Source organism: Bacillus rossius, chromosome 1 (genome assembly GCF_032445375.1).
Source record: "Bacillus rossius redtenbacheri isolate Brsri chromosome 1, Brsri_v3, whole genome shotgun sequence".
NCBI classification, from domain to species: domain Eukaryota; kingdom Metazoa; phylum Arthropoda; class Insecta; order Phasmatodea; family Bacillidae; genus Bacillus; species Bacillus rossius.
In genome coordinates, this window is record NC_086330.1 from 153010933 (window position 1) to 153032645 (window position 21713).

General features: G+C 37.1%; 1 protein-coding gene across 1 annotated transcript in view; it reads right to left on the reverse strand.

The window, feature by feature from the left end:
• LOC134546300 (sorbitol dehydrogenase-like) overlaps positions 1-17461 on the reverse strand; it is a 69560-nt gene extending 52099 nt beyond the window's left edge. Inside the window, exons 1-2 of the mRNA XM_063389022.1 lie at positions 17356-17461; positions 16301-16769 (exon numbers count right to left, since the gene is read on the reverse strand). Coding sequence (XP_063245092.1) covers positions 16301-16769; positions 17356-17375 — 489 coding nt within the window. The 5' untranslated portion in view covers positions 17376-17461. The remainder of the gene's footprint in view (positions 1-16300; positions 16770-17355) is intronic.
• Positions 17462-21713: the final 4252 nt, after the last annotated feature.

Consider the following 21713-nt stretch of genomic DNA (forward strand, 5'->3'; position numbering starts at 1 on the left):
TGCTAAATAATAACAGAGAATAACCATTCAATTATACGCCGAGCTAGACCAAGCACGTTCTCTTATCTACTGAAAATGAGTACGTTGGCCTTCATATCAGTTTCGCGCGAAATCCCATCTCCCCTTCGTAAACAGCAGACAGCTGTGGCAGGGTGCAAGGGCGCCCATATGATAATTTGTAGGGGGGGGCCAGACTTAGGGGTATGAAGTATTTTTAATATTTTGGAAGACAACTGCGGCTTGTTACTAGCCATAAAATAGTTCCAGTTCTGACCCTATTAAAATTTTTTGTCCTGTTACTAAAATACTAGACTACAGTACTCATTCGCCATAAAAAATCTATATTGGCTACTTTATTAATTAATTATTAACTATTTTATTGAAACAAATGAATTTTTAGCAACAAAAATGCAGGAATACAGTCCTTATACTTTTGCAGCGTCTCGGGTACACGGATATCAAGAATACAGTCCTTCAACTAATTGCTCTCTTTACCCATAAATAAATGTCGCGTACAAATTAAACTAAAATAATTATAAAGTTTAAAAAGTGTTGGTCAAAAGATTCAACTTTGGGAGAGAAGCGATTTAAATATGTTATCACAGTCAGAAAACAGTTGTTTTTAAATGTAACACCTGAACTACGCTTATAATTATAGTCAAAAATTGTTTCACAATTAAATGTATATTACTATGTTTAGATATGAATCATAATTGCTTATCATTTAGAATTAGCACAGATGGATTCAGTAGTCGAGGACTATAAGTTTATTTAGTGATAGAAAAGCGCAGAAAAAATTAGTTTATTATTTAACTAGACAATTTAACCAAACAGTATTTAGAGGTTAAGGAATTAAGTGACACCAAAACCAATGAAAATAATCGAAAATTTCTAAATGCTGACATAACTCATATATCAGCTTTCCACAGAAGAGTTTAGTTCGGCGCAATTAATCCACACAAAACAACTGGACACTATGTCGACGCATATTTTAAGAATATAAGAAGATCCACGTCGCAGTATAATTTTTTTTTCGTGTCGTGTGGTGCGGGCCCCCATTTGTGGTGCGGGCCCATAGGCTACAGCCTAGATAGCCTGCGCGTAAATACGGCCCTGATAAACCCTTAAATAACATGTTCAGTACTTAACTTCAGAATTAAGAGTACATTAGAACCTCGATTTTACGGAGCCCGGACTCAACGAAGCCGCGATTTTACGAATACATTTTTCAGGAACCATCTAAAATTCGGAAAATTTGACACCAAAATATATTTAATAAAAAATTTAAAAAACTATGAAAACATATAAAAATATTAATTTTAATGCACAGCGTATTCATATTTTTAAGCTAATACTACATCCATTTACCGTTAGTGAATATTGTATACGTTATTGCGTCATCAAACTCAAAATCGAAAAGAAAAAAATGGACTAGGTACACTATTTGTCGCAAAGTTCGAAATTACTTCGATTGAAAAATTATGTCAAGGCTGTAAAAATATTAATTTTACTGCAAATGAACTATACTCAACATTCCTTACCCATTCCAACATTTCCAGCTCGTGAGCATAGCAACTGAGCTTGAAACCTTGTGAAGCGTGAGAGAAAGAAACGATATTGAGTACCTAGCTACTTCCTCTCCTTTCCGCTAATATCCAGCAACCCATGCCATTAGGCATTATCTTGACATGTGTCGCATTCATTACCTTCGCTGCATCGGTTTCCCAGTAAAAAACGCTCAAAAATGGTATAAGTGACGCAGCAAGTAGACGTGACGAGCGGGTTTTTAACTAAGCTTTTTTTAACTTACTATACAAACAAATAATTCCCTATGGCTATCACAAATTCAAGGGCTTCTCGCACTAAAATGTACTGTGTTTTTAATGGATGTCTGTCGTTACAGAGCAGCGTTTTTCTTCACCAAATAAGCCTATGATTAGAGACCGTAAATATTCGTGGATTCCTTTCGAGACAGGCTGGAATCCAAACTCGTTTAGCTTAATGCTGCGTCAGTGATTGGACCGCAATTTACCTGAAGGACTCTGAGCCAATGGCAAACACTCAACAAAAGAAGTATCGAATCATAATAATCGCAATAAACAGGTGTCCCGAGTCGGTAGCCAATAGCCAGGTGATATTTGCCCGAGTACATAGAGAATCGTGGAGTATATCCTAGTGGTCATTGAAACCGCGAATTTTTCCAATCCCTACCTATGATCACTTTTATGAAACAATACAGGTGTACACTGAACTGTGTGCTTGTTCTCCTCGATTATGTTACTAAAAGTGCGTTCATTAATATTTTTCAAGCCGATCTGTTAAAGATTAACTGATAAATATGATAAGGTGAAGTCCATAAAAATGCAAGGCAGGGAATTCTTCCAGCCATGGGCGTAGATCCCGGGGGGGCCAGGGGGGCCCGGGCCCCCCCTGGAATTAATGGGCCCCTCCTTGGGGGGGCCCACTTCGTGATTTTAAAGTTAATGGTGTACACAACATATATATATTATTTATATATATATATTTATATATATTTTTATATATATTTATATATATTTATATATATTATTATTATTTACAACGACGACAGACACTTTGACATGCTTTGCATTCCTACCTTCGAGTTCCGTAGTTATTTTCCCCTACCCCTTCTGCGAAAGCCATGGTATGGAGTTTTCCAGTGAGAACTTTGAAACCCTTAATTCCCAGAAAACGTTCATTCCAAAGGAAGAAGCTAGGGTAGGGTTCCGTTAGCTTTTCCTCCCCATTGATACCCACACTACCTTGTCCTCTGAAACGACAGTATTATAGGTTTCAGGTAGTCTGTTTTTAAAGTGGTTTTGCTCTCGTGTGCCCCAGTCTTCTGCTTTCTTGGCAAACATCAACATGGATAAGTTCGTGACGCGGAAGAAATGGAAAACATAATCTGATTCTCACCTGATAAGCTTGATTGTTTTATAAGTAGTGACTATTATTTAGGTAATATATATTTTATTTAAGTGATTATGTAACGTTATTTTTTCCAGTAAATAAACAACTTAATACTTTAACAGTAATTATAGCAGAATTTAGTTTATTTACGAACTGAAACTTATATACCATTTTCTGGAATTTTTTAGCTCATCTCCATTCTGTAAGGCTAGCTGCTCTGTACGTTACATGTGAATATACATGGAATAATTTTTTTCCTCGTCAATATGGAATTTAAAATCACTCCCCTTTTATTATCAAACGATAATTTTCACAATTCATGGCCGATAATCACTTTATAACATTTGTTATTTGATAACTGCAACACTGCACGAGTAAACAGAAGTAAGAGTGAGAAAGAAGTATTTAAACGTTACACATCCGTATTTAAGTTAATAAGGAAGCAAACGCGTCTCTTTAATAACTAATCAAGAGGCATATTTTAACTAAATAATTCACTGCCAAAATACTGATTATACTAAATATAAGCCGAGAAATGTATGTGGTTCAATTAGCTGTAGGATAAATTTCATAGTTCTATCTCCGAGATTTTTCATTTGTGTCATTAAATTTTTTTTTTCTTTTTTACCTGGTTGATGCCTTTACTAAATAAAATAGTCTTTAAGAGTTTTAATATGATTCGATCGTTCATTTGATGTTGATCCGTTTATTAGCTGTGGCGCTTTGGGTTTTTAGGGCGCAGTGTTATAGCGGCAACAGAAATACATCATTTGTGAAATTTTATTCTGTTTTCACGTTTGTTGTATGGGAGCCCCCCTTAAATATTTGTTTTATTTTAATTTAATCATTTATTTTTAAATTGAAATTAGAATAAACACTTTTGGAAAATGGTAATGTATGGGTGGGGTGTTATCTATTTGCATTATATTCACGTATATTATTTTTATAGATTTTTTCATGGATATTTTATGTATTTAGGTTAGCAAATTATTCAAACATGTTTGAGAGATCACTTCTATAGTCATTAATTGATAATTACTAAAACATATGTTGCTCTGCTTTATTGTTAATATCACTTACGTAAAAATAAAGTGTATAACATACGAGCTTAATATCCAGAGAAGACTTGTTTCGGTTGACCTCTAGCGCAAAATTCTTAAATTAAATTCACGGGCCCCCCCTGGAAATCCTACAGATTTGCGCCCATGCTTCCAGCTCATCAACCCTACCCTGGATAGTCTCGTCTGTGTTCAGTCGTCTCTGGCAAGGAGTGGACAAGTTTGCAAACTCAAATATAAATTTATTTTAGTAGCACGCGTCTTACGAAAAGGAAATATATCCAAGAAAGGCATGTCGGACAACCTACTGTCACCACACAAAAGTTAACATGATGCAATGCGTGGTGCAACTGTGTTTAGTCGCTGTGATGTCACTTTTATATCACTCGTGCAATGAGGCAAGTTGTGGAATGCTAAAAAAATAAGGGGAACGCAGGGGAGGGTAGAGGGAAGACGGCAGTCATTGTTTTTACTATTTTATATTATATATATATTCCGTTCAATAAATTATAACATGTATCTTCACGGGGTGGGGTGTTTAAAATTTTATGAAGATAACGATTTTACGAATGCAATCCAAGCGACCGTGAGCGTACGTAAAATCGAGATTCCAGTGTAAATTGCTTCCGAGTCTACTGAAGGTAGCGGAATCCTTATCCCTTTAAACACTTTTGAAGGGGAAAAAGTGGTTTTCCTCTAAATTCAAAATTCCAACATAAATTTTACGTTGTAGACTTTTCTGAACAATAATTCTTATTTGAGTAACTTTAAAGGTGTTAGCTTACCTTAAAATTTGTGAATATTCTGAGCGGATGTGACGAATGAGGAAAACTAAGAAACACTACATAATAACAATGGTTTTTATCTTTACACTTTTCACTGATTTATTTACACTTAAGTTATCTTTACTGACTGAATACACTAAACTAAATCTAGACCAGATGCATAAAACTGTAGACCTAAAGACTATTGAAAAATCTGTTTTGAGATGTTATTTGTGAACATACACATTATTATGACGAAAAAGTAGCAAAACATTTCGCCGTCTACAAGTACATGTCAACTGTCGCGTCGTCTAACTCTGACTTGTCTAAATCTGTTGCGTTGTGTTATCGAGTGAGCTTGGGCAGGATTACGAAGGGGAATGACTCGCCACGGGCGTTGCGCTTGAACAGCGTTTTCTCCCTGTTCACAACACCTTATATCGCAGCAGCAGAAACTAATGCTTCAACTAACATAAAAAATGAAGTAGACATGTAAAAAACGATATACAATAATATCTTCGTGTTGAACCACTTCTACATAATACCGAATTTAAATAATTTTCTTTAAAGTAAAACACCTGACTACACTATATTTTTTTTCCTTCCCTGAAAGCTAGGGGGGGGCCACGGCCCCCCCCTGCCCCCGGGTATGGGCGCCCTTGGCAGGGTGGGCTGGCTGCAAAAAGTTGGGGAAACAGTCGCAAGGTGTCACTACTGTCCAGCGCGCTCCATAATTTCTCGTATCCGAGCTTGCACGCTGCTCAAACTTCTACAGCTACGTTTTTACTTTAGGTCCGACTGCAATAAACTAAAGACTAAAATAAAGTCAATCATTCAGCCGACAGATATGTTGGCGTTTGAATTAAAAATGAAAACGCGAATGTTATTAAATTCGCAAATGAATATCACGCAATTTCGTAGCAGCTCAGTTATTAAAATTCAAATTGTAAATACATTAAAATAATAATGATTACAGATAAAATAATGGTAACAGTCATATCTCCCGTGTCTGAAAATTTATCTGCGAAAGTTTTACCACTGAATTCTTTATAGTTTTTTAATAAAGCTTGAATTTAAAAAATTCCCGAAAATCAGCAATAACTAAACTAAAATAAAAATATTAAAAAAATTTTTTACACCAGAATGGTTCAAATTTTCTCTAGCAGCTGAATCATTAACAAATATATTGTTTTTTTAATACGATGCTGGTGCACCAATCCCCTTAAATTGAATATTTTGATTAATATTATTTAATATTCGTAAATATTAGTAAAAAAATTGCGCTTATAAACTTTTTCAAGTGCTCCAATATAATTGAGGTTAACTATCCGTATGTATTATTTATTGATATAAATTAAAATAGTATTATTTATAATAATAATTACTAAATATTATTAAATTATTAGTGTTAAATATTTATAATTGGTTATTTAATATTTACAAAATAAAGATATAAATTTAATAAAACGTTTAATAAAAAAGTTGTGATAAAAATTAAATTCGTAGATCAAATTAAAATATTAATTTTAAATATATATTATTAAATTGAATAAATAATAAATATTTATAAAATAAATTAACAAAATTGATAAAAAAACGTTTTGATAAAAATGAAAAATGAATATTATATTAAGAAAATAAAAAAATATTTAAAAAATGAATAAACTTAAAAAAAAATTTTAAATTTATTATTCAAATTATTTATTTTCTTTTAAAATATTAAATAATCAATAATAAATATTTTAAATTAAGAATCTTATAATATTTAGTACAATTTATGTCATACATATTTATTATTCTCTAATTTTTTTTATTAAATTTTTCAAATTTAAACTGAATTTTATTGACTGTGTTTATCTTTTTCCAGCCGTTTTATTATTTTATTGTAATTAGTTATTTGCATACAATTAAAAACTATTTTTAATGATGCCAAAGAAGTATAACTTCTCACGTGCGTACCTATGTACACGCACCCATATTTTTTAAAAATAATCATCACTTACAACAAATGTCGTACTATGACTTCTAAGAGAGATAAATTAAACGTTTGTCCTACATACAAGGTATAGGTATGTCTCACCCCTTGCAGAAATGTGTGGTCGTATAAAAATGTGTGTTTGACGATAATTTTTGATAATGTTTAGAAGTTTTAAAATAAATCCAAACTTATTCGATAGTGTATTGTCATTAAGGACGTTATAAGTAAATATAGGTATATATGTTTTGTATATCAAGCCCTGTTTTACCAACCTTTACATTAATGAATGGTCTTATTAAAAATTGTTACAGACAATAGTTTTTATATTTCAAAGAAATTTTGCAATGGATTTGAATGGATATGATAGTGTACATAGTAAGGGAGTTATATATAATATACTATGTATGTGTGTATCTCCAACCCTGTTTTTAATGAATTTTTTAAGATAATATTTGAACACATTTAAATGATTGAGAAGAAAGTGTCTGACAGGTTACACAGAAATCGATCAGCTTGAGTATATTGCAGTGTTTGTGTTTATGTTTATGTGGGTATTAACACTGATCTTAATCACAACGCTATCTTACGTCACAATCATTCTATAATGACATTAATTTACATATTAACATATTTTATTCACGTGCAGATTTTTCTGCTGTTGCACGAATCGCGTTTGGGTATCTTGGTTAGGTATTTGGTTGACATTAAACCAACTAACCACAAGCAAGCATACTATATATATATATATATATATATATATATATATATATATATAGTTCTAAATTACTTTTAAAAAAACCTGTTTACTTTGAGTGAGAAATAAACCAATCAGTACGTAATACAATTAAGGTTTCTTGACTTGACTTGTAGGTTTTAGCCAAGTCAAAAGAGAAGAGTTCACAAACGTTTTGGTCGATAGTAAAGTCACCACCATCCGGGGTGACAGTCTCCTACTGAGAGCAAATATTGTAATAGGATAATATGGGAAACTCCGGCCAATTAGCATTGGCGAAGCGCGAGACACCAGACTGCAGCGCATTCTAGCGGCGTGGACTGAAGAAAGCCCCGCGTAATTCAATTTTATGTGCATATTAAAGGCAACATGTTTACACAATTAAGTGCTGTTTTTTACCAAAACTAGAAATTCAAACACATTTAATGCTATTATTCATACAGAACTGTTCTCAGGCTTTATTTAAAGGTATGTGTCAAAGATAGATATGTAATTATGTGCAAAATATAATCTATCAAAATAACTGAACAAGTAGTAGGCCTATGTAGTATCTAATTGGTTTTCCAGCTGTTTAATTTTTTAGGAAACAAGAACAACTAGTTTTAGTAACGGAAGTAAATTGTATGTATGAAATTAATTTCTCACCTGAAAATGTGACTGCATTTTAAATAAAAATCCTTAATTAAACCGGGAGAAACTGCTGCAAACAAATCATGTTACAAGAATGGTAAGGAATTATAATAAATAATTACTTTATAATAAGAGACAAAAATATAAAACAAGGGGGTTAAAATTGTGAATGCGCGAAACGCGAAACACTTACTGCGTTGGGTCCGCTGGAAATCTGAAAAAAAGACTTTGAGCAGTTAGTAACGTTGTAATTTTTGCAGCCAAACACCGCACAAATATTTCCGGCCATTCTGAATTACTGTTCACATAATAATATGTTTATTTATTCGCAAATAGAACCATCATCTTATAGCACCAAACACACTTCAATGCCTTTTACCGCCGTTTCCAAAGCGTAGGTTCAGTCCACGCCGCCAGGTTCGCTGAACAACATGTCTCGCATTTTTTTTGTCTGTTTCCCATATTATCCTATTACAATATTTGCTGAGAGTCTTAGAAGTCGTCTTGCTTTTAAATACTTTCTCCTGAGAGTTGAGTTTTTTTTTCTGATTGGCTGAAGCTGTGGGCCTGACAGTTGATTCTTTCGTTCTGGTTGGCTGGGTGGTTTTGGTCAAACGAAGTTGGACTTCTGTGATTGGCTGGAGCTGCTGGCCAATCAGTGGTCTCTCCTCTTCAGGTTGGCTGGGCTACCTGGTCAGTCAGAGACTATATATGTATGTTAAAAACTAATCACAGCAGTTTCCAAACTGGAGGCGGCAGGGGCATTCCGCCGCCTGGTGCTCCCCCGGCTGTACCTCACGGCTAACAGATGCCCTGCTCTGGAATTGGCCCTTGGGTCCGCAGTGGCCATGATAGTCCAACTGCAGTCAGTGAGGGCTGCCAGGGTTGCTTCTTTGAGCAAAAAAAAAGGCGATGTCTCTTGATGACTGAAGCGCTTCGTTTTGAAGGTTTGTCAAGGTAGGTCTCCGGATTATGTTCACTTTGCAGCCATCCTTCCCGCATGTGTCTGGTAGGAGTTGATGTATCGGTTCTTGTGATTGGAGGATGTGGCGGGTGCAGTGTTGAATGGACCTCCAGTCACGTGTCTGGCCTGGGCTGGGAGACAGCCGAGAGACGGCAAAAAGCGACGGGAGTATCTGGCGGACGTGTCCGCAGGCAGCCGAGCTCGCGATAGCGACGCCGCGCCTCCAGTGGGACGTCGCAACGCCGGGACGACGGCGGATGGACGGGCTGCGAAGTCCTGCGAGAAATTCTGTAACGCAAGACGCAAAAAGGTACAGCAGCCACATTTTAGAGCACCTGCTTTTAAACTATACGGAAGGCGCATTATCGCGACGCAATTATTGTTCAACCTCCAACTTCCTTTCTTGGCGTTTTAGCTTGCATTTTCGACGCTCATGTTGAAAATTAAGTGCTCCAAAATTTTTTTAAATTTGATGCGCAAATCTGTATGATTCGCAAGCAGTCCCGTGGAAATTCGCGGGGGGTGGGGGTGCTTGCATTTATATACTTCCCTTATGTTGGCCTACATGCATGCAATAAGCAGAAAACTTTAAAATAATCATAATTTTTTTCCATAAAACATAGTTTTGACGTTTAATTTTATCGACCCCGTTTCACAGTCACGATTTCGCAAGCGGAAGCGGGCCCATCGGGATCTACGCCCACGGTTGCGCGCATAAAAGCCACGATGTTGTTTTTATTGTTAACATTATGTTTTCTTTCTATGATTTAACACAGTGAAGTATATTATTTTAATATTTCATTAAAATTTCCTGTTTTCAAGATAAACTTGAATGGACCAAACACAATCCCGTAAAGAAATTCGTTTTCTGCTGTTTTATAATTTCAAGTTTTCGAGTTGGTGGCATATTTTCTACTTGCGTGCTTATGAAATATCGTGATTTTCTTTCATTTACTGCGTGTTGCGTTCTTGCATCGTTGTATTCCTTGAGTATTTTATATACTACCCGGCCTAACGGGGGTCAATATCCTAAATTATTTTGCTTCAAATATTCCATGTTTGGTAACACGAGTTAAATAAATCCATAACATAACTACATTTAATATCTTTTGGAAACATTTCCCTCTACTTAATGGTCTTCATGAATTTAAAGGATAATGTTGATGTCAGTCCTAGTACGTAATGAAATCACATGGAATTATACAGTTTTGGATTAACCGTACATATGTAGTCTTCGTCCTGAAGCTCATTGTTTTCAGTGTATCAATCATTAAATCAATAAAAAAAAATAGCTTTTCCCAAATCCATAGAAACCTCAGTTTTTTCAGGGTTTTGAGAAAACCTACTTTTTATTGATTTAATGAATTAATTACGAAAAGTATTAAACATTTGAAGTGAAGGCTACATTACGAAAGTTATTTCATGCTTTTAGTACATGCAATGATTCACATATTTTTTTCCCTTTAATTTAAAGAAACATTAAATACTTATTAGTATAGAAGGCCTTCTATAAACAATGAAATAAGTTTATATGTATTAAGAATTTATTTAAAATTATGTGCAAAAAACAGAAAATTTTCTGAGCAAAATATTTTAGGATACTACCCCTTCAGGTTGGGTACCACGCGCCTCATTGTTTGTTTCGTTTTCTTGTCATTCATGTTGTCACACAGCGTGCAGGAAGCAGGGCCCTGGGGCGAGCCGGGTGCCTGCCGGCCCGGTAGCTCCCGGGGCCCGCTGACGTAGGGCGTGCCTCGGAGGACTCCTTCGGCTGCCCACCACGCGGCTTTCTGGAGGTCTCCGGGGGCTTCCCCGAGGCCGTGCGTGGAGTGTCGCGACTCCGACGAGTTTCTGGGCGCTTCGGGATGCCGCGACACGTCACAACCACTCCAGTCCATTCCAGAAACACGGCCAACTAGTATAAAAGCGGCGACGCTGGTCTCCGCGGCAGTTGAGTTCTGTAAAAAGGGCGGGAGACCCCCCACCCCTTTGCGAGCAGCGGAGCAACGGGACCGTGTGCGTGTGTGTGTGTGTGTGACTTGAGACTGTGTGTGTGGACAGGCGTGAGGTAAGGGGCGAACCACTGTTGAGCCTGGCTCCAGTGAGGAGTGTGATCTGTGGACTGGACATATACTTAGTGATTTGTGAACAGTCATTAAGTTGGCGATTTAATAAGTAATGTAAATATTAGTAAAAAATAAAACTTGTATAAAAATTAATTGGGCTATCCTTACGAACCTGATTTCCTCACTTGTAACAATACCTACTATTTAAGGGTTTTCATGTTAACCTGTCACGATTGCAATAGTTGAATTTGTTGTTTTGCCATAGATTATTTAAACAGATATTTACTAAATATCATCTTATCATCTAATGGTGGAACAACTTCACACTAGTTTTAATTTTATAATTATTTGCGTAACATATTACAGCTCGAAAATAACGGTGAGAAAATTAAGAAAATAATTAGAATTTATTTACAGAAAAATCACTTAATTCATATGAACAATAAAACATTTAAATAACTTACTCGGCAAATGAGACTGATCCTTAAGGGTTGTCTAAAACTCCATCTGTGTAAGAAAAACACTATTGTCGTTTCAGGACAATTACTTCAATATTATTGTAAATACGGTAACTAAATTTTTATGTACAAATACAACAATTAGATGAATTATAATTTTTTACTACAGCGATAAAAAAACCAAAACATGCGCATGATTTTCAGTTAACAGGAAATTAATTATATCAACATTTTTGGGGCTACTTGTAGGTCAAGTCCCACGGGGAGACCAAACTTATCCTATTTCCTTGTCATCTGGAATTTGTGATTGGGGAAGGGGTAGGGGATAAGGGAGATTTTCTTTCGTTTTACTATTAAATAGGTTGTATTATGTTATTCTATGAACATAATGTGAATAGTTTTGAAAATAAATTAATTCTATTTGATTAATAAAATTTTTATTGTTTAACTACTTAAACCACATTAAAACAAGTTCTACAAGATTTAAAATTTGGTTACTATATATTCCGATCAGAAAAAATACTATAAATATAAAATATATATAGAAAAAATACTATATATTTTTATGTGTTCGTCCAAATGAAAAAAAAATCGATTTTGTCGTATCTTCATTTCATTTATTTGCAACAACCAGTGACCGTTTAACTGTAAACATTTAGATAGCCAAGTGTTGAGAAATAAATTGGTAAAAGTTGAACTTCTGCTCTTTAGCTGTCGCGTTAATGGCTAATAACCTCATTAGTGACCATGTGATTTCGCGCATGAACTGTGCTTCCAAGAAAACTTCCCAGTGATTTACTGTCGATCCAACATGTTATTTACTGGATTCAAATAACCCTTTGGCGTGCAGGCGGTTATAAGCATTTATTTAAAAATTTTGAAAAAAAAAAATAATTTAGGTGAATTACTTATACGTATACACGTTCAGTAGTTTACTTGCGGATCAAACAAACATTCCTAAAAGTGGGTTAGGACAGTACTTTTCGTATCTAATCGTTTTTGGCAGATAGTGGCCACCCAAGGATACTCGAAGTGTCTGTATAGAGCATGTGCTAACAAAAGTAAAGCCAAACCAACCGAACAGGTGAATGGTCGGCCCCCTCGGGTTCTCTGCCTGTCGTGTTAGTACTGACCCTCATGTCTGATGGCATGGCTCGCCTGGCAGGCCTCACCTCCATGCCGGCTGTGTTCTGAAAGGCATGAGATTTTGAATTACAGCTTAAATAAATAAACTAAATACTTTTCTTTCTTCGTAATTTAAGTGGGCTGGCTGGCAGTCCGGTGGGAAACGACTAAAGTCGCCCCTGAAACAACCAGTGCCACCCAAACCAATGCGGACAGCAATGTCCAAGCCCCCAACATTCCCCCCCCCCCCCCCAACCCAACGCATGGTAGACTCTTTTCTACTCTGTCCAACTCTTCTTCCAGATCCATCCTTCTGTTTTCCCGTAAGCCTCCTGCTTGATATTAATGCATGCAATTTTGCATCCCGCATGTCAGAGCCCAGGGTTTTCCCTGTGTCTATGCAGGTTTTACCTGGGCCCAACTTATCTAGTTTTAGTCTAGTCTAGTCAGTGAGGGGAGTTAGTCATGGCGCCAATCGCTGCCATGGCTGGCCAATCCCCCTCCTAGCGCATGAAGCATGCTACCCCTCCTGCATGGCTAACCCCTGCATGATTAGAGCGTATGGGCTTCGGCCTGAGACGCACTTAGTCTCCCTCCCTAACCCGGAACCCTCCCCAACACACTTAGTTTTAATTTAGGTTAGGAAAAAAAAATCCAACCGAACCGATATTAGGCCACGCCAAGCCATTTACTCCCCCCAATATGGCGGCTATAAAATCCAGTCAATGCTTTCTCAAGAACAGAAACCAAACAAAAACTGGTTCTTTTCAAAATAGCTCAACAGCCTTACCCCCTTCCCCTCGGGTCAATGAAACTGCCCCCGCGGAGCTACAGTACCAAGAAATCTGGACAAACACTCCGTTCCGCGTACTTCAGTCTTTCTGATTTGCCTTCCGGGAAAATAAGAATTGCTTCCTCCAGAGTGGGGACGCAAAATATTTATGTAACTGGAAGTCCTTTGATGGCTGTGATGACTCCGTCTCATTAAAATATTTTTACGGCTATTTGTAAAATTTTAAAAAGATACCTCATTAGCCTTTCTTGTTCTGCCACAAATATTTTCAACAGATATTTACTAAGTGTAATATTACGGGTGTAAAACCGTCGCACATATGGTTATGACTACGAAGACTTACGCGCCTTCTTTAACTCGTGATATTACACAAAGTAAAAATCTGTTGAAAATATTTGTGGTAGAAAAACAAACGCAAATGAGATATCGAGTAAAAATTTTTAATGTAGCCCTTACAAAAAAAATTTTAAAAAGAAAAAAATCTACATAGCGTATGAGGACAAGCCTTAAGGTCAAGTCCTGACATGTTTTTATTTCAATATAAATATTGGTATCCTACCTCAGTATCCACAGTTAATTTCCGTATTTTAACCTTGAGAAATATTTACGAACATTTTTATCTTACAGGGATGAGAGTCACACCCGAACAGTCCCGAAGTTCCCCGAAGTTTTCTGGTTGCTAGTAAAAAAAACACCATTTTGCAAGTGTATATATATATTCTGTCCTAGAGTTCTTAAAAAATGCTAACTTAATCTAACCAACCTATATTTTCGTTACGATAACCTAACCTAACCTCCCGAAAAAAAAAAAACTATTATTTATTACTCAGCCACCCTAATCGAAATGTTAAATAAACCTAGCTGTTTCACAATACATAACCATCTTGGCTTGTAAAATCACGATGTTATTTTATATACATGCTCATCTAATGCAATACAGAGGTAGTTAAAAAACCCGCAGATACCACATAGGAATGTACCATTAACTTTTGCCTTCAAGAATTAACTGATACATTCAAACATTAAAACAAATATGGTCACACAAAAATTTACATAAATGTTGGTATTTAAACACAAGCGTTTACTGAGGTCTTCCGAATCCTCTACATTTAAGCGTTACACATTATACGTATGAGACAGGCATATACAAAACACGACGATCTTTTAGTGAGTGTGGTTTATAAAACAATACATGGGATCCAAATTTGTTGGTTTGAACATAAAAAAAAACTTTTCTTGTAAAAACAAATGTTGTACGAGTCAAACTAATTATATTAAGAAAGTAAAATCATAGTTTGTTCACAAGTCACATTATTAAAAATCATTATGAACCAGCTCTTACATGAATGACATTCTGATGTTGGTATAGACGGAATCCTTAGTGTACAATAAGCGCATAAGCGACAGCCCCCTGCCCTCGGTCATGTTCCAGGCATAGCAGCACGCAAGGTCGATGTTCACACCCCTCCGCCGCCATTGTGGCTTCGTCGCTCAGGCTCGAAGATGTTGGACGCTTGATTTCAGTGTCATTAGATTTAAATAAAAAAAAGTATAAAATAATTTCTCTTTAAAATTTCTAATTATTAATTTTAAATACCTATGAAATTACTTGTAAGATTTAAAACAAAAACCAGGAAAAAAACGTGAGGCGCATGCAGTAGATAATTGATGCATGGATATTTCACGTAAGTCAATAACAATTTTATTGCACTGCAAATGATATGAACTGTTGTGTGAGTTTTCTCACTACTACTACTCCCTACACGCCTTGGTTTTTTGTTGACTTCCGACTTTAAACCGCTACAAATATTGAAGAAAAAAATTACCAGAAAACAGTTCCAAAAAAAAATAGTTTCTTTGCCGAAATCTCATACTGTTGATTAAAGGGTTGATTTGATTAAAATTTTATCAAAACTTTTAGTTAATATTATGAGAGAAAAGCATTTCTCACTACAAAATTAGACAGTTCTAAATTCTGTTTGCTTCAATTTGGCACACGGAACATATTTATAGTTTTTCTCGGTACTTAAAATGGTTTTATAGCAAACGTAATCTGAACGTCAATAGTAAACGCATACTTAAATTAGTGACCTTCGAAGTCGCAGTCTGGAATCGGATATTGTGTTTATTTGGAATGATACCCTCATTTCTGATAGAAAGTTTTAAAAATAAACAAACAAATAAAACTCTCCCTTCACATCTGAATTTGTAAAAAACAAAAATACCAATATTTTTGTTAAAGCTAAAAGCATGGAGAAAATGAAAAAAAAAAAAAAAAATTATATCTTCTTAGTTTAAAAAAACCCTCTATTCTTAACTTTGAATATTATAAAAATATAAGTCGAAGACAATGTAATGTCAAACATATTTTTTAATAAACAAGAAACTCAACATGTCTGAACACAAATAAAAATTTGGTGTTACGACAGAAAACAGAACAAAAAAAAAATACTGATTCCCGAATCTTCAATGTTGGGAAACAGTACGCGCACACTAGAACAAAATCTCCCGCAGTGTTGCCAAACTCGTAAGTTATTGGCTGTGAATGTTCAAAATAAATGCAATCTTACACGGAGGTTTAAATTTAATAAAGGCACCCACACAGACAGGGGTTCAGTTTATAAGAACTAAATAAAAAAATCATAAAATTAATAATAAATATAAGCTAGAGAGAGAGAGAGAGAGAGAGAGAGAGAGAGAGAGAGAGAGAGAGAGAGAGAGAGAGATCGAAGGGTTCAGGTAAGAGTTGGTGACTGTGTGGAGGCGAGAAGGAGATATCTCACAAACATGGAGTACTCACTAGTCGCAGGTCGTTGATCTTGTAGAGCACCGCGGTCAGGTTGTCTTCGGCCATGGTCGGGTCGCTGCGGCTCGTCGACTTCCGTGCGGCTGCGGCGAGATCGATACGGGAATGGCGCTCGCTCCGCAACAAACAGCAGCCAGCTGCCACGCTCCACCGACTGCAGCGGTGCGTACCGGCGATCCCTCCAAGCAACACCGTCCGCTCCGCACCAAAGCCCGCGGTTTTATGCGCGGGCACGCGCACCCGTCTGCGCATGCGCCGGCGCGCCAGCCGCGAGCGAGGCATATTCAAGGACGCCGCAGTGCTCTCCCACGGCGTGATATGGACGCGCCCGCCGGCAGGGGAAGCGGGGCGACCCGGGCTGCCAATATCGCGGCCAATAATTTTTTCTATTCGGTTCAGATGTTGGCTATGCTGCCGAGTGGTCCCACGGCGCAGCGGGTGTACAAGACGAGCCGGGTATGGGCTGCGGATTTCGATTAAAATTGTTTCCAATTATGCGTGTAGAAATGCTTTTAATATGACATATTTATTCATTTGGTATTGTGTCGTTCCAGATAATTATTAATTTCATAATTGTTACGTCATAAAATTAAAGAATAAATATATTAAAAATAATGCAGTCTAAAGTTGTGAAACTGTTTTAAAAATTAATTTTAAAACTAAAAATTTATATTTCACTTTCATATACACACCGTCATAGCTCTTTTTATCTACAATATATAGTAAAGAAATCACTGTACCTACATAAAATAATTGATCTAGTAAAAGACAAAAATACGTAGGCTACATGACATTCTGTAACACGAATTGGTTTTCGTGCTAGTTAATTTAAATTTTGTTTTAATATTTATTTTATCTATTATACAATGTGTTTTTCAATTAATTGTAAACAGATTTTTAATATCTAGCGTTTTTAAAATTAGTTTACTCTGGTTTCTAAGGATCAGCGTACATAAATACTACTTGTGTGATCGTGGGATGTAGTCCCAAATTGGACATGGATGATTTTTACAATTCGTTACCTACCAATATAATCTCATAATACTTACAGGATTTTATTGTCATTCATGAAAACAGTGTCCGCCAGATTTTTGATTCACTTACAGTCAATGTTTTCGTAAGCGTGAGTTATAAGTAATATTAGTTTTGTAAAATGATATAATTTTGTTTGTTTACGAAGCATGCAAAGAGTATAGAACCGTATTCAAATGAAGTGTAATATTTTCAGGGCACATAGAGTGTGTCTGTAAATAGTTTTGTGATGTTTTCAAGAATCAACTGTTTAACTTACCAACAAATTAAGCACAGCACACGTCAAGGATGAGAAAGAGATAGCAAGTACGTAACTATTATTATTATTATTATTATTATTGGAGAAAGGGAAACAATGTCAGCTATAATTTTGTATTTGAATATTTATTTTCATTTTGCGATTTGAAAAAAAAAAATCTCAAGGTTGCTTGTGAAATCGCACCTTAATTTTTTACTCGACGTTTTAGAAATGTCAGATAAATATTCTACATGTTTTACGTATTAAAATACAAACAATTCAAAACGGTATTTTTAAAATACGAAGAAAACAAATTTTGATATTTTTATCTCCAGTTATTAATTATCACACAAATGGTGAGAAAAAAAGTTGGGGGGGGGGGGGGGGTGGATAAATAAAACCTAGTATTCTGTTCTTGGCTTCTGACTCATAGGAATTTTCGACGTGTTCTTCTCACGATTGATCACGTTTTGAATACCGAGAGATGGAGTTTGTTTTGAACAACATTCATAATAAGAGGATTCCAGGAATGTTTTCTCCCTTCTCCCCAACATGGGACATTTCAAACCACCCCTTTCTCCTTTATAACTTGTCTTTGCGTTGTTAGAACAGTTCCGACTTGTGGTCGTGAAGTGTTAATGAAGGGGGGGGGGAGGGGAAACTCGTGAGTGATATTTTTCGCAGTTTTCCCACCCTCACAGTAACTTCCTGATGTGTTCAGCCTCCCACCCCATATCAGACTTGTCCTTGGGTATGAATGAGTCAAATCTCCTAAATCATTTGGTCATTACATGCATTAGACATGTGTTATTTATACTACCATTCGGAAACCATGTCACGTCATGGATACCCACGGTGGTAAAACAAAAGAAAAGTGAGCATTTTTTTTTCTCTGCAAATTATATTTGCGGTAAGTAAATGTTCACTCATTTGCTGTTACCTATCTACTTATATAAATGGATATTGGTATATTTAACGTTGATAAACTCCGACACCGTTTGATCGATCAACAATAAAGTTGCCAAATCGAAGTGTTTTTATGCTATCCATTTTGCTATATAACTCCCCACTATACGGTGCTGCTACGCATTAAGTTCTATACCATTCGACCGATCACCATGAAAATTGGTATACGCTACACTTTTAGTAATAAAGCACCACTTGATAGCGCTGCAGCGTATCAACTTCTATTCCGTTCAACCGATCACCATGAAAAATGGTATGTTGTGATTTTAACTGTGCTTAATCCTCAATAACAACAAATAGTGGTTGTGAATGAAATTAATATTTGGTGCATGCGTTTAAAATGTAATATATTTCAAACGCTTTATAGAACCTAGATTAGATACAAACCATTAATTACATATATAAATAGATGAATAAATATGCAATTGCAGGACAACGTCTGTCGGATTCTGCTAGTCCGATGAAAACGTATTTGTTGTTACGAGGCTGCTAGCGACGAGGCTGGCCAGCCAGCGGGAGGGGCGCGATGCAGGTAGCACCCACTCCTATTATGTCGCTACACGGTAATACGATAATCAGTGCCACCTCTCCGGTCCTCTTGCGGGTTCAACTGGTCCCCAGAGTCCCGTCTCAAGAAGTGGCGTAACTAGGACGCTATTACTCTGGCAGCCTCGACACTTCGGAGGGCCGCGAGACCTTTACACGGTACGAGCCGGCAGGTATAGAAGATAAATCGATATGCGAACTGCAGTGAAGTGACGCGGGCGAGTGACCCCTTGGCGAGCGATAGCGGACGACGAGCGACGGGCTTCGTGTGCTAAGACCGGGGTCATGGCACTGTGTCCCAACGCGAGTAGTGCAAAGCAGTGTGATGAGACTGAGGTGTGTGGTACGAAACGAAAACAACAATGAAAGCCACTGTCGAGTCGAGCTCCAGTAGGGCTAGTAAATGTGGACTTAGGAAAGTGTGATTAATTTGTGGAAAAATATTAATTTTTTGTAATTTAATTAAAAGTGTAAATATTAGCTAATCAAACTGCAATTAATTATATTTAGGCTATCCTTTACTGACCTGTATTCCGACACTCGTGACATTATGTGAAAAACACGTCCAAGGAAATATATTTTTTTCAGAATCCAACAGTAAGTAGGTTATAATGTTGCCTTAAATATTCCATATTTTTTTCAGATGCTGACATCATTCAGACGTCCCTGCCTTATTTTATAAGCTCTCAAGACTTCCATCGAATATTGTATTTTTCGCCCCTCGTGGACTCGAGCCATGGAGTGGGAGACTCGGTCTTACTCGCCATTTTGTTTATTTCATTTTCTTTCATCATTATTTGAGGGGACTTTCGCTGTTAATCTGCCGTTTTATGTTTCGTCTCAATATTTTCTCAACAGGTATTTAATACATATTTTATAAAAACGGTAAAAGGTAACGCAAGTGTTTATAACCATTATCAATAACGTGGCGTTTTACTGCCTAAAAATAATGTTTTGTAAATATATGTTGAAGAAATTTGTGATTTAAAAAAAATGAAATTGAGATATCAGTTTTAAATTATTTTAATTTTATTGACGAACGCCAACTACTGGTTGTGCATAAAATCGTTTTGAAATAATCTCCTCCACTGCAAAGATAGTAGTTTTAAAAACAACGTATGTATATCGAAATAAATTTATTAAAAATGCCAAACAAACAATATCAATGGCAACATAATACAACCAACTGGACGTGTGAGACGCAGTTTTAATACGGCCGCCTGGCCGGGTCGGCGTACAGACCTCTGAGTGTTGACGCGTCATTTTACAAGGGTTTCTTTTTTTTTTTTGAAGTGTCTGTTTACGAATATCATTTTACAGCCATTGAACATGGTTTTGTCTGTATCGTGTAATTTTTTCTGACAAATAAAAGGGCTATAACGAGTGTTTTCATTGACGGTTTCAGCATTTGGACGTAGCTCCTGTTCTGGCTTGGTCAGGGGGGGAGGTGGTTAACAGGTGTGCTCGACCTCCCTGGAATTAAGAAGCCCCTCCTTGGGGGGGGGGGGGGGGGGCACTGTGTAACGGGGTTGATAAACGTAAACGTTAAAACTAAGTTTTATGGGGGAAAAGGTCTACATGTATTAAACTGTTCTGCATATAGGCCAAAATATGGGCTGTGTACAACATACAAGCACTGGACTAGTGTCGGTTAAAACCCACGCGCAACTCTTGGGACACCTCCCCCCCCCCCCCCCCACCACCCAAGAGAACTCCCGCATGCCCCATTACTATTCGAACAGATTTGCGTCCCTGTTATTAATTCTGAATTATTATTATTATTAACGCAGCAACGTAGGTTTAAATAGGATTCCAGACTAAATCTGTCTTTAATTTTCAACCTTTAAATTACAGAGAAGCCGCTTGAATGTCCCACAGAGGCGGGGTCACCGACGAGAAGCCTGCTCGCTAGTTCGATCCTGACGCGTAGAGGCGAGGAGGCGTGTGATGCGCGATCCGTTATCGCCCTTAGCGCCCATCGCGCTTTTTAGAGATCGAGCGCCCAGCCAGGCGCACTGATAAACATATCAGAGTAGTTCCGGTTTACGAAATGCATTTAAGAATACGCTGTCACTTCATTTTAAAGCTGTAATTTTAGAAGAGTGAAAATGGCTGAAAAAAACGTGTTTTCATAATAATTAGGCATGGAACTCCCTTGGAAGCACTCAAGGGACTTCATTTCTCCGCCATATAATGTGATGGTTACCGCTGCGCACGACGAGAAGACTGCGCGCCAGACCACAAGCAGCGGGCGTGCGTCTCGCCGCCAGACCCGCCTCTGATCCAGCAACGAGCGAGGAGCTGTTTTCCCGGTCGCCGAGGACGCCACCAGACAAGGAAACAATCATGTCGCGGTTCCCCGGCCTTGGGCGCGAGAGCTGCAGTTTCCCGCTCGCTGCGTTGCCGTCCCGTCTCGTTGCTGTTGTTTTTCCCCGGTCAGGAAACTCAACAGGTCGCTTCAGACTCCCAACTGCCGACCTCCTGTTCGCGCAGTTTGATGCACAGCCGTATCTCGATGCGAGGGGTTCTGGGTTAGAGTCCCGTGCAGGCATGGGTGTGAATGCATCGTATAAAGAGTTCACAACGACGTCAAAGCCAATTAAACTATCAAAACCAACTGCCAAA